This window comes from Tasmannia lanceolata, unplaced genomic scaffold, assembly GCF_043159265.1.
Source record: "Tasmannia lanceolata isolate RefF3 unplaced genomic scaffold, GAP_Taslan_0.1 ptg000012l, whole genome shotgun sequence".
Classification (NCBI taxonomy): domain Eukaryota; kingdom Viridiplantae; phylum Streptophyta; class Magnoliopsida; order Canellales; family Winteraceae; genus Tasmannia; species Tasmannia lanceolata.
In genome coordinates this window covers 53,305,136-53,325,691 of record NW_027518689.1, presented here as the reverse complement: position 1 = coordinate 53,325,691, position 20,556 = coordinate 53,305,136, and the positions used below count along the sequence as shown (strand labels likewise).

General features: G+C 41.8%; 2 protein-coding genes across 2 annotated transcripts; both read left to right on the top strand.

Moving 5' to 3' along the window:
• The first annotated feature begins 2 nt into the window (after window positions 1-2).
• Window positions 3-3,752, top strand: LOC143888939 (uncharacterized). Its single transcript, XM_077393319.1, has 5 exons — window positions 3-962; window positions 1,050-1,482; window positions 1,924-2,100; window positions 2,767-2,975; window positions 3,141-3,752. Exons 1-5 carry the CDS (start codon window positions 3-5, stop codon window positions 3,750-3,752), a joined length of 2,391 nt encoding a protein of 796 aa, XP_077249434.1.
• A 234-nt stretch (window positions 3,753-3,986) lies between these two features.
• LOC143888938 (uncharacterized) lies at window positions 3,987-10,328 on the top strand. Its single transcript, XM_077393318.1, has 3 exons — window positions 3,987-4,852; window positions 5,132-5,429; window positions 10,272-10,328. The coding sequence occupies exons 1-3, from the start codon at window positions 3,987-3,989 to the stop codon at window positions 10,326-10,328; spliced, it is 1,221 nt and encodes a 406-aa protein (XP_077249433.1).
• Window positions 10,329-20,556: the final 10,228 nt, after the last annotated feature.

Below are 20,556 nucleotides of genomic sequence, written 5' to 3'. Positions count from 1 at the left end.
ATATGATAGAAGCGAAAAAAGTTGCTGTATTTATGCCAAACACTACCCGGAATCCATTACCAGCTCATGCTGCGCGCCCTCCACCTACAGTTGGGGCAGTTTTTACTGAAGAGCCTATTCTTGACCCTGCTTCCTTGATTTGTGCTATCACTTCCGATTCACCGACTGTCTTAGCATTTGGCGAGGAAATTGAAGAAGTAGAGGAAGAGAAGCCTTATGTGCTTGGTGGAGATGAAGATGATTATGCTGAGTCTTCTACTGGTCCCTACATCCTTCAATGTGATGAAGAGGAAGTTCAAGATGTGGTTCCGTATGTTCTGAGCTTTGATGACGATGAATTTGAGTTTCTGAACGATCAATGTGACAAAGTCCGCCATGTTACTCGAGGTGGGCGAATTTTCAAACCCGCCGAGTTAAGAGCTGAGAACCCAGCTGAAGTCGTAAGGGCCGCAGAAGTGCAGAAGCAGAACAAGCCGAGTTGCGAAGAAGAGGATGAGAATCTTTTACGTCAACTTAAAAAGACTCAGGCTAATATTTCAATTTGGGGTTTGCTCATGGCTTCCCCAAAGCACCGTCAAGTTGTACTAAGAGAGTTGAATGCTGGACAGGTATCTGTAGATATTACATCTGATGAACTTGTTGGTTTGGTAGCGATGGCCAGGGTGTCCAAGACTCTTTCTTTCACTGATGAAGATCTGACATCTGAGGGTCATAATCATACGCGTCCACTGAAGATCACTGTTGTCTGTAACGGTAAGAAGGTTCCAGATGTATTAGTTGACAACGGGTCCGCGCTGAACGTATGTCCGTTAGCCACTGCTGCTGTCCTGGGATTTGGGCCGAATGACTTCATCCCTTCTGAACAAGGAATTTTGGCGTATGACGGTACCAGACGCGATGTTATTGGAACGCTAGCAACCGAAATTCTGATAGGAGGAGAAATCTTTGAAGTAGAGTTCCAAGTGCTCGATATCAAAGCGTCCTTCCTTCTCTTGCTTGGCTGACCTTGGCTCCATAAGGTTGGAGTTATCCCATCTTCACTGCACCAGAAACTGAAGTTCATCAGAAACAACAGGGTGATAACAGTCAAGGGTGGTCCTGATTTAGAGGTAGGCCAAATTTCGCAGGAGGGTACCTCAGAAAAGAAAGGTGATGTTAGTCTGACCGGGTTCTCTGTAGAAGTCACGGCCATATCATTTGAAAAAGCAAAGAATGAAGAGATTTTGTTCCTCACCAGCACTAATCCCCAGGTTGAAAAGATGATGCGTAGACAAGGGTACCTTCCCGGTGCAGGTCTGGGTCGCAATCATCAGGGGATAGTCGAATGGCCTGTAATGAGAAAGAATGAAGGGTTGTTCGGACTCGGATATGAACCTTCTCGTGATGAGATTAGAGAAATGAGGAATTACATGCGGAAATGGTCCGAGCTCCAATGCCAGGGTCTAGAGCTGCTGATGAAACTGTTTAGTCTGATCAGAAATGGTAAGTACCGCAGAGAGGGAGATGACTTTGCATTCTGTGGGTTCGCAGAGCCGTAGGTTGATGAGTTAACAGGGCAAGAGCTGCCAGGGTTTGAGATATTTTTCGATATGGAGCTGCCAGATGAGTACCCGAGTTTGCAGATTCATGAGATCTAACCAGAGGTTGATTGGGCTGATATCCTTGAGCCGTGTCTTCTGAATTCCCTGTTCCAGGTTGAGTTACCGATTGTAGCCATGATCGGAGGAGATGCGCTGATCCTTGATCCTGAAAGCCTTATCACCCCAGCCAAGGGACCCCTCACGAACTGGAGTTCCTAGGTCATACCCCAAGTCGTCATCCAGTACAGTCCTGTTTCTATCAAAGAGTCCGTTGTCTCTAGCTATATGTCCATTTCCAAGTCAAAAATAGAGTTTGCTATATCTGATGTTTCTTTTGATGCAGGTACAGTTGTGATCGAGCCGGTTGATGAGGAGTTTCCCGATGCCGTTGTTCAGTCCGATGCAGAGTCCGTTGCATCTTCCGTTGAGTCTACTGAGTCTGTCGAGTCTGTTCATACGATAGTCCAGTCTGATGAGTCTGTAAAGATCTTTAAAGATTTCAATACTGAGCCCATTGAAGGTGCGTCAATAGATGTAACTTCGATTTCTTTGAATGAAATAAAAGACTCTTCTTTTTATTCGCCTGTCTCTACTTCAATTTCTGCTTCTTTATCTGATCAAATTGATAATAATAATAATTAAGACTCCCCCTCTAATGAGGATGCCGACGAAACTCCCCATGAAATCAAACACATGATTAGGCAGGAGGAGCAGCGTCGAGCAAAACCATTCGAAGAGGAAATCGAGACCATCAATATTGGTGATGAAACCCTAATTCGAGAAATTCGAATTGGCAAAACATTAACTCCCGAAGAGCGTGCGGAATTAATTGCCCTATTAAAGGAATTCAAAGAAGTTTTTGCTTGGTCCTATGATGACATGCCGGGATTAAGTGAAGACATTGTTCAACATAGACTTCCCCTAATCCCGGGTGCCAGGCCGAAAAAGCAAAAACTTCGAAAAATGAAACCAAAATGGGACTTGCTAGTCAGAGATGAAGTGCAGAAACAATTGGATGTTGGCTTTATACAAGTTGTTGAATACCCTGAATGGCTAGCCAACATAGTACCGGTGCCCAAAAAGGACAGAAAAGTCAGAATGTGTGTGGATTTCAGAGATCTGAACAAAGCAAGTCCGAAAGATGATTTCCCTTTGCCACACATTGACATCTTGGTGGACAACACAGCATGCCATGCTCTCCTTTCATTTATGGATGGATTCTCGGGATACAACCAGATCAAGATGGCTCCTGAGGACATGATCAAGACGGCCTTCATCACTCAATGGGGGACATATTGTTACAGAGTTATGCCATTTGGACTCGAAAATGCTGGAGCAACATATCAGAGGGCTGCTACCACTTTACTGCATGACATGATACACAAAGAGGTCGAAGTATATGTTGATGACATGATCGTTAAAGCGAAGACCAGGGAAGAGCACGTAGGGGCATTGAGAAAGTTCTTCCAGCGAATTCAAAAGTTCAAGCTCCGTCTCAACCCGAATAAGTGTGTATTTGGGGTTACGTCAGGAAAACTGCTGGGATTCTTGGTCAGCCAGAGAGGGATTGAAGTAGATCCGCAGAAAATCAAAGCTATCCAAGAAATGACGCCGCCAAAGACTGAGAAACAGATCCGTGGGTTCTTAGGCAAAGTCCAGTACTTGAGAAGGTTCATTGCACAGTTGACAACCACTTGTGAGCCGATTTTCAAGCTCTTAAAGAAGAATGCTTCAAAGAAATGGAACGAAGAGTGTCAAGAAGCTTTCGAGAAAATCAAGCAGTGTTTGGCTTTACTACCAGTGTTGTCACCAATCATACCAGGACAACCGATGTTGCTGTACTTGTCTGTTACTGACACAGCGATGGGGTGTATGTTAGCGCAGCAAGACCCAGAGTCGAAGCGAGAAAGAGCCATTTACTACGTCAGCAAGAAAATGTTGGAGTACGAGCAGAAATACACCATTCTTGAGAAGACTTGTCTAGCTCTGGTTTGGGCTACTCAGAAACTGAGGCATTACTTGTTATCGAATAGGGTTCTTCTACTCTCACGGATGGACCCATTGAAATACTTGTTCGAGAAGCCAGCTCTCACCGGAAGAACCGCCAGGTGGTTGTTGTTATTGTCTGAGTTCGATATCACTTATGTCACTCAGAAGTCAATTAAGGGGTGAGTGATAGCTGAACAGTTAGCCGATTCACCAGCATAAAATAATGATTTTTTGAAAGCAGAGTTTCCAGATGAGGAGATAATGACTGTGAAAGATGAAGTTCCAGACACAAAGTGGTTGATGTACTTTGATGGAGCAGTCAACAATCGAGGCCAAGGTGTAGGGGCGGTGTTGGTATCACCAAGAAAAGAGTATATCCCTATATCCATCAAACTTCAGTTCAAGTGCACAAACAATATGGCAGAATACAAGGCATGTATTGCAGGTTTGGAAGCAGCCATGGCCTTGCACATTCGGGACCTAGATGTATTCGGGGACTCAATTCTGATATTCTGTCAAACCAACGGAAACTGGAAAACAAGAGATGATAAGTTGATCCCGTATAATACGTACCTAGAGTCTCTGGTCAGAAAATTCAGAAATATCACATTCACTCACCTATCTCGAACAAAGAATCATTTTGCGGATGCATTAGCTATTCTGGCTTCAATGCTCGATATTTCTGCAGCAATGGAGGTTCAACCATTAGAAGTACGGCTTCAATGGGCCCCGTCGCATGTTAACGCTATTGAAATAGCAGCGAGGTGTTCAGATGGCAAGCCTTGGTACACAGATATCAAAAACCTCATCTTAGGCAAAGGACATCCGCCGGAAGCTTCAGGAAAAGAGCGAAGGTCTCTTCAGAAATTGGCCTCTAACTTTGTCATCTGTGGTGAAGAGTTGTACAGAAGGTCGTTCGATGGAATCCAACTTTTGTGTATAGATGAGGATCAAGCAGTTGAACTCATAGAGCAGACACATGAAGGAGTATGTGGGCCGCATATGAATGGAAAGATGTTGTCAAGAAAGATTCTCAGACTTGGATATTACTGGTCGACAATGGAAGCCGATTGCTACGCCTATGTGAAGAAATGTCACAAATGTCAGGTCTATGCCAATCTCATCCGTGTGCCGCCTTCTCAGTTGCATTCTCTCACTTCACCGTGGCCGTTCTCGGTATGGGGAATAGACATTATTGGGAAGATAAGTCCGAAGTCTTCTAGTGGGCATGAGTATATCTTGGTTGCCATTGATTACTTCACAAAATGGATAGAAGCTGCTTCGTATGCGTCATTGACCTCGGCTTCTGTTGCAAGATTCATCAAAGCGAATACTATTTGCAGATATGGAGTACCACATGAGCTAATTTCAGACAATGGGTCCCATTTCAAGAAGGAGGTGGCGCATCTGTGTGAAGAGTTTAAGATCAAGCATCATAAGTCTTCGCCCTATAGACCTCAAACGAACGGAGCTGTTGACGCTGCTAACAAAAACATTAGCAAGATGACCGAGACTTACAAAGATTGGTCGAGCAAACTCCCGTATGCTTTGTGGGCCTATAGGACGTCGATCAGGTCCTTTACAGGTGCAACTCCGTATTCTCTGGTGTACGGAATGGAAGCTGTCTTGCCTGTCGAACTGCGAATTCCATCCCTGAGAGTGATGATGGAAGCTGGGTTGCAAGAATTTGTTTGGGCTCAAGCCAGATATCAAGAGTTACAAATGATTGACGAAAAGAGGCTGAAAGCATTGTACCATGTTCAGGGGTATCAACGCCGCATCGAGAGAGCCTTCAACAAGAAGGTTCGAGTTCGAGACCTCAAGAAAGGAGATCTTGTTCTGAAATCCTTCCGAGCACCGGTTTATGATCCCAGGGGTAAATTCAAGCCGAAATGGTCAGGTCCATACATTGTTGACGAAGTCCTGCCTGGAAAAGCCATCAGACTCCTCGATGAAAATGGAGAAAAGCTAACAGAGCCAACAAACCTTGACCAACTCAAGAAATACTATGCTTAAGGCACCAGAAGGCCTTCCTTGGCCGACCAGAGCTTCAAACTAAAAATCCTTACTTAACATATCAAAAGAATCCTTTGCAAAACCCTTTTGAGCTTACACAAAATCAAAACCATTCTATTTTCATAACCCATAAACTAGGGGCATTTGTGCCTTGAACTACGCTCGACCTGATCCTCATCCTTTGGGGGTACGTAGGCAGTCTGGCTAGTCCGGATTCGGTCGAAACCTTGGAAAACTTATCAAAATTCCATCCCTTCAAACCCTAACCTACCTAAAAAGTCCTTTTGGTGCAATAGGCAAATGTTTGTGGCTAAGAAAAAAAGTAAAAAAAAAAAAAAAAAGAGTCTGAAGGCCTGTTAGATTGAGAACCCGCATGGCGATCTAAGCAAAAGTTAGGGTCATTCACCTACTAAGTTGAAAACCCGAAAGGGCGACTTTGGCAAAAATCAAGGTGTGAGGCTGCTGGATTGAAAACTCGCAAGAGCAATTCAGGCAAAAATTAAGGCAAACGGTCCGCCAGATTGAAAACTTAAAAATGACAATCTGGTCAGTGGCAGTGACTTCTAAAGAAGCTAAACAACTGGAGGCACACAAGACTTGTAACCCAATAACGGCATCATCAAAGTCTGAATAGTGCCAGCATGACTTACTTTGATATTCCTCTGAATTAGGGGCATTTAAGACTAAGCAATCAAAGGGATTTAATGACCATGACGGTAATACCGAACAGGGAATGAATCACTTTTAAGCATGGTATTCGAGTCACTCTAAGAGTGGTTAACCTTCACCAATTTAAAATATTTGTCAGGTCAAGAAGCAAGTTGAGTCTTTCTTGAAACCCAAGTCCTGTGCTTGTCAATGTCTTTTACGTGTCACTTGTCGAAGTCTGTCGCATGTCAAGTCAAAATCTCCAAGGTCTTGTATGGTCTGTACCTTTCCCAGAGCTGGGGGTGACAAGCGCCAAAGCAAGAAGTTGCTTCTTCGGAAGACGGAATAAATCAGAACAAGGTTCAGAAGAGTGGCAGGCTATCAGGCCTATTGAAATTTTGTTAGCTGGCAGATTTGAAAGAGACCTTTCAGGCAGAATTGATCTTATGGTTCTCATGTTTCCTCTACACACAGAGCTTTGTAAATCCAATATTCATGAAATGAAATATTTGTTTCCCTGCATTTGTATTGCTTTATTAAGACTCTAGTCATGGAAGTATGAAATAACTAGGGGCATCTTTTATGACTTGGCAAATCACGCCAAGTCATAAAAGCTGTCAAATCCACAAGGACAATTAGAATAAACTAATGTCTCCAGCAAGTTGAGATGAGAGAAGCTCGAGCATATCTCGAGTCAAACCTCCACATTCCCCAGCTAAGCTTACTCTATAGTCAGCTCATCATCAGAGCTAGTCCCCAATGGAGTCTAGCATCTGCTTCCCAGAGAGTCCGCTGGCAGCTGCTCAAAGCATTCAATCCCCAGCAAAATCCAATTCTTTAAAAAATGGTCAATATCCAAAATCCCAGCAAATCATGAGAGTCCGGTCCTCAGCAAGGAACTCGCACTCCCATTTTCTCGGCAAGAGACAAAGCAATTCTCAAGGGGATCAATATGATCCAAATCAATCAATCAAGCAAGCATAAAAAAAAAAGTTCCCGCTTCTTTGGAGAGACAAAGTAATCTCCAAAGAAATCAATCCAAATCCATCAATCCAAATCAATCAATTCAAATCAATCAATCAATCAAAAGCAGGAGAGTATCAATCTTTTCATAAGAGTTTTACTCCTCGATCAAATTTCCATTGCTTGTTACTGCGTGAGGGTTCCGCATAACAAAGTTTTTCCCTTTGATTAGTGCGTGAGGGTTCCGCCTTATTAAAGTTCACCTTTTGTTACTGTGTGAGGGTCCACATAACAAATTTCCATCGCTTGTTACTGCGTGAGGGTTCCGCATAACAAAGTTTTCCCTTTTGTTATTGTGTGATGGTTCCACATAACAAATTTTCATTGCTTGTTACTGCGTGAGGGTTCCGCATGACAAAGCTTTCCTTTTTAATTAGTGCGTGAGGGTTCCGCCTAATTAAAATCCACCTTTTGTTACCGTGTGAGGGTTCCACATAAGAAATTTTCATTGCTTGTTACTGCGTGAGGGTTCCGCATAACAAAGTTTTCCCTTTTGATTAGTGGGTGAGGGTTCCGCCTAATTAAATTCTCCTTTTTGTTACTGTGTGAGGGCTCCACATAACAAATTTTCATTGCTTGTTACTGCGTGAGGGTTCCGCATAACAAAGCTTTCCCTTTTGATTAGTGCGTGAGGGTTCCGCCTAATTAAAATTCCCCCTTTTTTTGTTACTGTGTGAGGGTTCCACATAACAATTTTTTCTTGCTTGTTACTGCGTGAGGGTTCCGCATAACAAAGCTTCCCTGTGGTTAGCGTGTGAAGGTTCCACCTATCCAAATCTCCCGTTAGTACGCGAAAGTCCCGCCTAACTAAAAATTCTATTTTCAGAGCGTGAAGGTTCCGCCTGATTATTCCAGCCTGATTTTCAGTGCGTGTGGGTTCTGCCTGGTTGTTCAAAGTCCAAATCGCCATTCAATATAAAAAAAATAGAAAAAATCAAATCCCTTTTGTATTTTTTTCATTTGAAATCTCGGGCCGATCAAAATGTGTTGCCTCTTCAGCTTTGGCATTCGTGCGACAAGCACCCTCTACCAAAGAGGGGCATTGTAGACACCCCATTTTGACCGGACCATTTTCCCCAAAATCGAATAAATCTCTGAAATCGAATAAATTCTCGAATGAAATTCCGAAGCCGAATCCCAGAATCCCAGAATTCCCGAGAGAGGTGGGCCCTAAGTGCAGAGAAAACTCAAAATGGTACCCACCCACTGCAGTGCAAAATCCCTAAGAGGCTGCTAATATCCCTAGGAGTGCATTTATCAAAGCATGCGTGTGTTAAATCACTTTTCCATGTTAAGCAGGAGGGGAGTGAATTAGGTAGCTTGGGGTTGCTTGGAGAAGAGAGAGGGAATAATATACCATTCCCTTTAAGAGAAGAAAAGCCAAATAGGGTATAGTGGCAAGAGGGTAAAATTGCCTTTTCCTTGGGGTATTTAGTAAAATGGGCATTTCTTCCTTTGCAAGCAACAGGCATGGGCCATGGGATTAAGGAGATGAGGTGTAGGGCTTAGATCAACTAGACACTCTAGGTTTCTAGGGTTTCTAGGATAGAATTAGGGCAAGAGGGATAAGGAATCAAAGGCCATAGGATCAAGAAAGGAAGGAAATGGATGGCTGAGATTAGAAGAGGGTTTTAACCCTAGCTATAAAAATAGAAAATCTCGTGGGTAACGAGGAGAGGAGGAGATTTTTTTTTCTAAAAAAAAAAAAGGAAGAGAAAGGGGTAGTAGAGAAGAGAGAGGGAGAAAAGCAGAGAGCTAGGCGGCCATCTTCTCCGGCCTCCTTCTCCACCCAAATTAGCACAACCACCACCAAACTCTCATCCATTCTCTTCCCCAAACCACCATCTTCACCCCATCCCACCTTCATTTCCACATCCGACCATTTTATTTTTATTTTTTCCCTTTGCCATTAATTCCGGCAACCTTGCCGGAATCCGGCGAGCTCAAGACCATCGCCATCACCATCAAGAACCATCTCTGACTCATCTCATTAACCCCAACCCTAGATCTAAACTTCAATCCCCCATCTTCTCCGGCCACTACTCCTCCAGCCGACACCATCCCCCACCATCTCCACCGCACCACCACCAGCCACCATCCTCAAACCCGAAACCCAAAACCCATCTCCATTTCCATCCTCTGCAACCCACCTCTTCCACCCCCATCGTCTCTACCACCACCTCCACCTTCAGCTTTTTTTTTTCTTTTTTTCTTACAACCCTAAACCCACTTCTCAAAAAACCCGAATCCATCAAAACAGCCACCACCACTCTGCACCTCCATTTCAGCCACTCACGCCCAACTCCCATCTCTTCTCCTCCATACAACCATCATCAAACCCACATCGATTTCACCCCATCTCCATTGATTCCAGCAAGCTTGTCGGAATCTGACCGAACCAACTCCTACCCTATTTTGCCCCAAACCCTGCCACCATCATCCCTTTAAACCCATCATCTCCATCTTATTCCCATCAGCCACCATCGATCTCTACTCCCTGCGAACCCAACTCATGTTCGTTTGTCTGCAAAAGAAGAAAAAAAAAAGAAAAAAGAAGAAAACCCTCTTCGTTTGCAACCCAAACCCACCTCATCCTCGCTTGAGAATCCAAACCGATCCCTCTTCTTTTCTCCTTTTCTCCCTCACCATATACTAACCCCAATTTGCAGACTCTAGCAGCAGCTACCTCCATCTATTTTGGTCTCATGCCCAAATTGGGTTTGTGAGGTGGGGTTTGAAGGGAGATTAAGGTAGGTTTTATATTTGAAGGCCTTGGTGGCTTGATCTCTAGGAATAGAAGGAGATTTGCAGCAGCTTCATCGGCCACCATCTTTCGCCATTGTCGTCACTATCACCGTCCGACCGTCTTCTTGGCTCCATTGATACGGCAATCGTCATTGTTCATGCTCCATCCAGGTGATTTCCTATCTCTCAGTTATGGATATTAGTTCAACCATGCTTAATAACTGCACAAGCTCAATTAGGCTTATCTGTTCTCATTATTTTTTCTTGTAGTCTCTAGTTGGGAATTGTAATAGCGATAAAAGACAAAGTGAATCTGTGCAGTTATAGGAACAAGGTAGTGGTAATATCATTTTCCTGGGACAATTATAAGGGTTGATATTCACACTACCATATTTCGAAGGTAGCAGCACTACTCTACTGTTTTGCTCTTCCATGATCAACCTTTAATGGCCATTTCACATGAGTAGTATTTCACTGAAATATTCAATCAGACATGTATGTAACATAGCATGTAATGCCATTGTTAGAGTGTTGTAGTGCGGATATCAGCCGCTATTTATTGATATTAACCTTACCAGATTTGAATAATTGCACAGAACCATCTTGTTTTCTCTATAGTGATTAGGTTATCAAATTTTTCCTTTTGAATTTTGATAATGATAGGATGCAATCTCAACAATGAGAGACAAGATGGGTTGTGGGGATTCCTCATTCTTTGAGGCCTTTGCTCCTCATAAGGTTCAAGGGTTCTATTTTCTCCTTCTTCGGGTCTACTCTCTTCGCGTTCCTTGGGATTCTCCTTGCATTTCGGGATTCCATCGATTTTGGGGACGCATCATCGGGTTTAGGCGATGACGGACGGCAACCTCTTGAGCCAAAACCCCCTTTAGATCAAAAGGGATAAAAATACATAAAAATCAAATAACAAAAATCCAAAAAAAAGACACTCAAAAGCGTTTTTCAAAAAGCTGTTTCGAACTACGTTGGCTTGATCCCTTTCCACAGGGTACGTAGGCAGCTTGGGATCTTCATCCCAAGTTCAGTCAAACTTTTCAATAAAATCATTTAAACCCTTCAAAAAAATCATTTCAGCATCAAAAAAATATCTTTCAATCTTTTCTCAAAAATACAAAAACCAAAATGGGCAAGGATGGTGATTGCCAGGTCACTCGAAGCCTTCTTTCCATTTTCATTTCCGATTTTAATCGTGGTTTTCCGGTTTTATCGGTTTTCCGACGTTTTATCAGGTTTTGGGACGGGCGACGACGTAGCGTGGCCCCTTCGCAGGGATTGTCCTCGCTGAGCCCAACGATAGGCTATGACGATCGTGAGACTTATCCGATCTTCAGCGGATCAGGATTGCTGAGCTTGATTCATTAGAATCGCTCCCTGAGCCTATCGTACGCTCCCTTTTATTTTCCCTGGCATTCTCGGTCCTCATGTACCGTTGATTTATCGATTCATTTCTTTCCTCGCATCTTTTAGCTTATCGTGTGTTTGTCTTTGGTTCCTTGTGTGTTTATTTGCAGCTTGCTTATTCCTTGTGCGTTTAGTTTCACATGCTTAGCTGTAGATATTTACTGCTTCTCTGCTTATCATATCTGCTATTACTTGCTTAGCTGTAGCTGTGCATGCGGATGTTATTGCTTTCCTAGATGTGATGGGTTAGGAGTAGATGCGGTGGGTTAGGATTTGGATGTTTATTTTCTTTTGCCCATCCCCGAGTCATGCATGCTTAGATAGACGTTTCTTCGGGGGTGCTCGTTCCCATGTCACATGATTTTAGCCCAAAACTCTTCAAAATTAATTAAAAATGGCATAAGAGACTAGGTGCTTGCACTTGGGCGAATTGGGGGCGCTTAATACCTTCCCCATTCGTCATCAGGCACGGACTTTTGTATCTCTGGTTATCCGTTGCAACAGAGTATTTCATGGGATCCAGGGCCTACTTCCTTGGATGGCGACTCTTCTTTGTTATAGGTACATCTTGGTTCCGGGCTGGTCCTTGAATCGAGAGGTATCTCATTTATATCGCCACCCATGCTGTGAGTGGCATCATTTCGAGAGTTCCTTGGTAGAGCTCTCATTCACATTGTGGAGATCTTAGAGGATCGGCGTGGGATCTCGTGTCCCTCGCCCATTCGTCCTCGGGATCGGGGTCCACAGTTCATATCAGGACTGTCAAGCAAGATAGTAACCATATTAGCTGCAGCATCCCTGACATCCAGAGTAATTAGGCTATCAATAGAGATATGTTCTACGCTATCATCAAACAAATATTTCCCCATATCATCTAAAAAAACACCATCCCCTACTTCCCCCTTGGCAGTCAGTATCTCGGCTTCCCCATCCTTATTTTCAGCCTCTCCTTCTCTCTTTCTCATTATCTTCGTTGGGATATCATTCCCTAACTCCAAACCTTCCCTCTTTCTCGAATCTCTCCCGAACAAATGAGTTTTAATCTCCCTCATTTCACGTTCAACTTTGGTTATCCTCTCCAACAATGATCTCTTTGTAACAGATTCATCTACTTCGGACTTCTCATGTGCCCCGCTTCCTCTCCTACTCCTCCTCCTTCTTTCCCTCCCCTGCTCTGCCGTAGTTGGCCCCATTGAATCCCCACTACAGGCACAATTAGACCCATGCCATCCCCCATTGACCTCTTTGTAACGGATTCATGTACCTCAGACTTCCCACGTTCCCCTCTTCCTCTCCTACTCCTCCTCCTTCGTTCCCTCCTCTGATATGTCGCAATTGGCCTCATTGGATCCCTCAGTACAGGCACAGTTGGACCCATGAAATCCCGCACTGCAACCACAATTGAACCGACTGAATCGCAAGGAATATTAGCATCGTCGTCTTGATCATCGACTCGAAGTAGAGATTCTTCCCTTGCCACAGCTTCGACCCTCCTAACCACCTAGAATACATTCCATATTATTAATTACAAATACGACTGTAAAAAATAACACGAAAGACATACAACGACCAACATGCATTATACTCTCACCTCTGAGGCTTTCATCATCCCATGAAGAATACAGTTAATCAACTCTTCTTCGTATCCATCTGAGCGGTCCACTTAAATAGACGCGGATATGCATCAGGACAATTAGGTGCCCATAACGTGGTATGCTCAAATAGCCATACCTGATATCAAACTAGATTAGAACCGTATAAGATAGAAACAAAAAACTATATGCAATGAATGGAAAATTACCTGTAAAAGGATAGAGCAACCCAATATATGTCCCTTTCCACGGAGTGCAGCATGTGAATCTAATGATCTGACCAAGAACTCATGAACGGGATAAGCCCATGCAACATTTCCTATAATCTGCAGATCAATATACGGGAAGAGGCAACAACATGCCTTCTGGTCCCTCTGGACAAACAACACAGTGCTGCAGAATAACAATATCAAATGCTTCACAGTCGACTTAACCAAGTCTTCTTCGTCTGAATCTATATCGGCATAAATAACCTTTAGCACCTCGTCAAAGGTGGCTGTTGGAGCCCCAAACCTCCAACCATCCACACTATCCATGCTAGACCAATCTAATTGCGGCCTCTCCCCAATCATACTTAAACCTAATATTTTTGCTACATTAGTAACTAGAAATGGGACTACAATGCCGCCCAAACGAAATGCTTTCTGTTTCGGATCCCATTTTTTTACCAATGTGGTCAAAATATTCTTCCGCAACTCCACATCTTCGAGGCCCTCATGTAGAATCAAATCTGTAAATGGGGTCTCCTTTATCAAATCCCTATGCGCATCCCGTAACCGAATATTTTTTAGGGACTCGTGAAAGCGTGACAGACAACATATAGATAAGACATATTTCGCCTGCAAAAAATGCCACTATGAAACAATTGAGGTAAAAACATGAGGAGATGCAAACGGAAAATATAACAATTACTCACCATGATGAAGATGCAAATAATTGATGGGAAAGATCCACAATTTCCTTAAGTTGGTCAGTATTTGTAGAAACCAGTAACAACAATCACTTCAAACACAATATTTGTCAATTCAAACACAGTATTACTCCATTGAAAAATAAGGATAGAGAAACCATAGCTAATCATCTGAAACAACACAGGGCTCCCCAAGTGACTTCAAACAACCATACGTAAAGATCATCAACACCAATTACGACAACCGTACCTAATCCCTTCAAATTTAAAGAAGCAGACATCACTTCAAACAACATACGGCTCCCCAACTCATAACAACCGTAACAAACCGTACGAGTGGGAGCTAAACCATTCAAACTTAAACCACCAAAAATTACTTAAAACAACCATAGCTATATAGATTCTTGAATAAAATTCATAACAATCATCACAAACATACCATGCATCCAAGACACAGAAATAGAACCATAATAACATATCATCCATCCATCCATAATAACATATGAAACCGGTATATAACATAACATCCATCCATTCATAATATCAACCACAACAACCATAATAACATACCATCCATATACATGCCAGAAACAGTAAACCAAAAAGAAAATAATTGCACAGTCATCACGTAAAGGTCTCATCAGCAGTAACAGTCTAATGATCTGGGGGCAACAGACGGCGGACCAAGTCGCTGAGTGAAGAAACCTGCTCAGTGACTAAGGTGACTGCCATCGCGTAGTCCTGGCGGAGGGTGGAGACCTCGGTGCATTACTCAGTCAAAGCTTGCTGAGTCACCAATTGGTCCTGATGATGGGATTCGACAAGCTGATGAACCGCGGTAAACTGCCCGTCAAGGTACTGACGATGTGCACGAAGCTCCTGCGCAACAAACTCCTGTGATGCTAAATGCGGACCCGGCTGACGAGGGGGTTGAGCAAGGTCAGGTACATCAAGCCGCATGGCCTTTATAGTTTTAGCATTGAACTTAGTAGAGGGACTAAGGCGTTCTTCACCACCATGTATCAGCTTCTCATGGTTGAAGACATGAGTGAGAAGCATTCTGAATGGTAGACTACCTAAGGCCTTCGTCCTGGCGTCCTCCATGAACCTAAGGAGGATATAGCCAAGGTGAACAGCCCTGCAGCGAAGAAGTTGGTACATAATAAAGGCCTCAGAAGCCCGGACCATGTCAGCATTGCCTCCGCGAGGAGTGATATTGCTCGTCAGAATCTTGTGTAGGACTTTGTACGTATGGCTCAGGGAATTGTAGGATACGTTGGTTGCGTTGTCAGTAGGTGGGCCTCCGCAACCAAGCTGCGTATAGGCGGTGACAGGATCACGTATACAAGCACTAATGTCATCCATAGTACCAGGCCAAAAGTATATTTTGTCGCCTGTGTTGGGAAGAGAGACGACTTGACAGAACTTTTCAAGTGTCATATGGATGGTTTTATTGTTGACTCTGGATTGGAAGACCTTCGAATCTCTGTCGAATCTATAATTCGCATAGAATTACTTCACGAGAGTCGGGTACGAGTCACAGTGAATTTTAAGAAAATTGATCCATCCAAAGGCCACAAATAAGGGTTTAACATCAAAAGCTTCGAGATCTTTAAAAATGACTTTCCTACCTCGGAGTATGCCCTTCGTTTCTAAACGACCGAGGGAGCCGACCTCTACATCTTGATCGTCATCGCCCATATCCTCGTCGGAGGAAGGAGGAGTGGGGGAGGGGTCACAGATAGCCTTCCCACGCCGTTTGCTGGTGGAAGACCCTTCGTCTACATTCACATTCTTATTTGTTTGCTTGGCGCGTCACATGACTATAGGGGTTTTGTCTTAGGTGGTTAGAGGGGTTCACAAAGTAAAAAGGGAGCCAATTCCGGTCCTTATCTGCAGAAAGCAGGAGAATAAACTTGGAGGGGAAGATATTTCAACTAGAAGATAGTTGAAAAGAAGATACTTCGAACAAAACCATGTTTCAGAATGTTCGTACAAAAACCACTATTTGGAGAGTTGGAGCAACTTCAAACCAATGTTAGAGGATCCATGAAACCCCAAATACGACAATTGGAACCACATATTAGAAAGTTCAAACCACAGTTATTGGATAGAGGAACTAGGGAACCACAAATTAGACCGTTCGAACCACTATTACTGGATAGAGGGTCCATGGAATATTGGTTCCAACTTTGTAATATGTGGTTTCATGGATCCAAATTCCATGGAATAATGCTTCCAACTTTCAAACCCCTAATTGAAACCCTTCAAACACATTCAAAACATTGCAACCATTGAAAACCATTGAAACACCAAATGAAACCCTTCAAACCATTGAAAACCTATATGCAACCATTGAAAGCCTAAATGAAACACTAAGTGAAACCAGTGAAACCATTGAAACCACAAATGCGACCCTAAAATATTGAAACCTTTTGCAACCAAAAATTAACTATTGAAATCCTTCAGAAACAAAAATGCTTCAAACTATATACAAAAAAGAAACGAAAGATGTACCCATTGAAAAATGCCGAAATAGAGGATCCTTGGAATCACAAATATGAGGGTTGGAACCACAAGTTAGAGAGTTGGAACCACAATTGAACAAAAATTGACAATTATGATAATTATTTCAACAGAAGGAACAATAGGAACCACTATTTTCAGACTTCGAACCACTTGAAACACAGTATTAGACAGTTGAAATCAAAATCAGTGGTTACAAGGATCCTTGGAACCATACTTACTGGTTTCAAGGGTTCTAAAGTTTCAAAAATCCCAAAAATAATGGTTCTGCTTCTTTGCCTTCTGTCAAAAGAGTGCAAAACAAAATCGATAACGGTCATTCTGCCAACAAAATCAAATGACACCCTTTGAAAACAAAAATAAAACCCTTCGCCACCAAAATGAAACCCTTAAAAACCTAAAAATCCTGAATGAACTCCTAACAAACCACAGTTGCACCTTTCATAACAAATGGAACCCTAAATGAAACCATTGAAAACATAGAAACCCTAAATTAAATCCTTCGAAACCATAGTCAAATACATGGAAACTAAGAAAATATTTGGTTTCTAAAATATATTTCTTTCATTCCATCCAAACCCTAAAAAAATGAAAATCAACAAAATGAAACCCTTTCCAAACCATTTGAAACCATTGATAACTTAGAAATCAATTGAAACCTTTTGAAACCCTAACACAGGAACTAATTATAGCTTTATACAATTTCAATAATGGTTCCAACTATTTCATATCCAACCCCCCAACAAGAAAACTCAAAAAATGAAACCCTAGATTAAATGGTTTAAAAAATACCTTGGAAGAGTTTCCATAGTGGTTTTCGCAAGAGGACCTACACTTTCCGGCTAGGAGAAAAGCTTTCCGATGCGGACCGAAGCTTTTCGGCAAGAATAGTCATCGCCGGCGAGGTAAAAAGGGGAGAACGAGTGAAAAAACGAGTGAAAAAAGAGTGAAAACCCGTGAAAAAAGGTAAAAGGGGGAGAAAGGGTAAAACGAGTGGTTAAAGTGATGGGAGGGTATTTTAGTCATTTTCCATTCCCTACTGTACCTGACAGCCCTTTTCTCATGAATTTTTAAACCCCACCCTTGATTCACAATATAACGTAAACTTTGCATTTTTTCATAATTTTTCCTTCTTTTTATGAAGAGTAACATATGATGTGACCATGTAAGATACTTTATGACCAAAAAACTATTCACTTTACATAAAGGGAAAGTAAAAGCTCTCAAAATGTTTCTCTTGGATCCAGTAGAGAGGAAAGATAAAGAGAAAATTCTGTCTATATTTTCTTCCCCCCTCCTTTAACGGTTTTGTGAGAATGGTTCACTGCATAAGGATAAATCCACCCATGTAACATTTTTCTTTGCCTCTAAAACTTAACGGATAACCATTAAAGGGGGGAATTTTGTCCGTCAGAGGGGGAAAAATATCATTCCCCTTTTCTATTGTGTTGGAGTATGGGATCCAAATGGAACTAAATAACCCAGAGAGAAATGGTGATTATATATTTTGAAAATCAAAAGGGAACTTTGTAATAATTTCAAGGCCAATAGGAAATACAGCATTTGAGTTCGAAGTTCAATCGTTATACACCCGGTTCTCATATCATTTTCTGAGTCTAAATTGTTATTTTCCCTCTTTTTTTTTATTTTTTATTTTTGAATCTTCAGTGTTAAAATTGGTCAATTTATGTTTTAGCTTCTTTTCTTTACCAAAAGTAAGCAAATTTAAAAATTTGAATAAATCATCTTTTTCGTAAGTCACTCTCCGAACAAGGTGGGTAAAATAAGGGAAATACTATGGGCACAACTATATTTTGATATTTTCACTAACCCATCTTGTCTTTTAATATTTATAGAGCTGTCAAAAGATTATTACATTTTCCAAAATGCTCTCACAAGAAGGGGTCCAACTTGGGTCCAACGTAGTTCGGAACAGAATTTCTTAACTACTCTCCTAATGATTCAAGAATTTTAGAATATTTTTATGTTTTCTAGATGTTTTTGATGTTTTTGAGTTTTTGACTCTAGAGGACAGAATCATCATAAGGGTAGGACAGACTCCTGATATCTCGCAAAGGTTGGACAGAATCCTATACTTTGCGAGGGGTCAGACAGAATCACGACTCTGCAAGGGTTGGACAGAATCCTAGGCCTTGCAAGGATTGGATAAATCACATGACATGGTGAGAGGTTGGACAACATCCTAGCTCCATATGATGATAGGACTGACTCCTGAAAGACTGAAGGACCGACTCCTATGCTAAAGACTGACTCTTTAACTAAGGATAGACTCCTATGCTAATGGACTAACTCCTAGACTAGTGACTTTAAGAGGGGGGCTAATGAGACAAGGCATGTCTCCTAGAAGAAGAGGAGATAAAGAAGGGTGCTAGTGAGACTGGGCAAGTCTCCTAGACACAGAGGTGGGCTCCAAGTATCCTTATCATCGTCCTTGCAATGATGAATAGGGTCAGGGCAACTAACAAGATTAAGTCTCCTACTAATAAAGGGGTGCAACGTGTGAGACTTGGATAACCTCCTATGAGGAAACATCTAACTCTAATGAGACAAAGCATGTCTCCTATGGGTTGACTCACTTATAAGACAATGCCCGTCTCCAAAGGGTTTGACTTTTCTATCAAGACATAGCTTGTCTCCTAAGAGGGGGCTTTAGATGACTCTTTCATTGCCCTTACAATGAAGAAGGGACCTAATGTTTTAATGGATACACATATAAAAGACTGGGCAAGTCTTTTAAATAAAAGAGGGGAGTGCTATATAGACCGACCAAGTCCCCTAATGATGGGCTTGGGCTAACGCCCTCATTGCTCTAGCAATGATAGGGGGTTCTAATATCTAAAGCGATATCTAACTAAAAGACTAAGCTAGTCTTCTACAAGAGAGAAAAGAGAAGGAAATGTTATTGGGACTATGCAAGTCCTCCTAAAGGATGGGCTTGGGCTAACGCCTTCATCGCCTTAAACATTTCCTAAATCATCTCGATTAAGAAAATGATACCAAGACCTAAATGTTACATTGCATTCTCTTGATAAACATATGTGAGGCCCGAAACCAATAAATTTTGAGCTGAAGAAGACAAGGATCAACAAATATAATCTCGGTTTATGACCCAAAATCCTACCCCCAAACAATGCAGAGTATGATCGAAATGAGTAATACTGCATTAAAGCCTAAGGACTCAGGTGAGTTAACAAAGCAAGACCCAAGAATCCCTATATTTTAGCAATTTGATCAATGTCAAGCATAGATTGAGAGAGGGATATAAGACTAAACTTCACGAGCTGCAAAATCTATGAGCATTTGGAGCATAACAGACACAAAAGCTAACAATCATTCAAGATTTATTAGATATAAAGATCATAAATGGAGTGCTAAAACTAGTATCGATGCTCTAACTTTGAGATACAAATCCCAAGAAATACGAAGATCTAAATGAGATTCTTAACGGCCTAGAATTCACAGACGACAGATCTACATAAGTAACAAAAAGAGTTGGAAAGGGAATCTACTCAAGAAATACCATTACCAAGTTATGGCTGAATTGGTATTATATGCCCAACAATCTGATGAAAAGGGAAAAGGTAGCTTACAGGGGTTACTAGAATCAATAGTAACTAGAATCAACACATGTTATTACTTCTAAAACCTTCACCATAACAATCATTTGATTTTCAGTACACTTTAAACCATATGAAATTTCCAATGTTCTTCACATTATAAATCCAAGGAAAATCTGTTTCTAATTGAAAGGTAAAATCCTAGCAATTGACCTAGATCAAAATCATAATATTAAATGACTACAATTCTCAGAAATTAACATCAGGAATCCAAATTGTAAAGCCAAATAATTTTCAAATGTCAAAATCAATGCCAAGCTCTTGATCCATATCGAAATCATAACACCAAATAAGCTATAAATTTTAGAGATTAGGCCTAAGAATCCGATCTAAATTCAAACCAACATGTCAATATGAGATGCTACTAATTGAAGAGCTTGATTTGAATCTAAATCACATTCATATTGGATAGAGATATTCAAGATCCAAAGCAGAATCAGGTATATGAAACAAGAAAAGCAATAAGAAAA

Bases quoted from the DNA above. Each gene is read 5' to 3' on its own strand.
- LOC143888939 (XM_077393319.1), top strand. From the start codon at position 3: ATGATAGAAGCGAAAAAAGTTGCTGTATTTATGCCAAACACTACCCGG. The intron at 963-1,049 runs GTGCTCGATATC...TCACTGCACCAG, and splicing joins TCTTTGAAGTAGAGTTCCAA to AAACTGAAGTTCATCAGAAA. The intron at 2,976-3,140 runs GTATATGTTGAT...TTGGTCAGCCAG, and splicing joins TGATACACAAAGAGGTCGAA to AGAGGGATTGAAGTAGATCC.
- LOC143888938 (XM_077393318.1), top strand. From the start codon at position 3,987: ATGGCAGAATACAAGGCATGTATTGCAGGTTTGGAAGCAGCCATGGCC. The intron at 4,853-5,131 runs GTATGCGTCATT...GTGGGCCTATAG, and splicing joins AAATGGATAGAAGCTGCTTC to GACGTCGATCAGGTCCTTTA. The intron at 5,430-10,271 runs GTTTATGATCCC...TTTTTCTTGTAG, and splicing joins TGAAATCCTTCCGAGCACCG to TCTCTAGTTGGGAATTGTAA.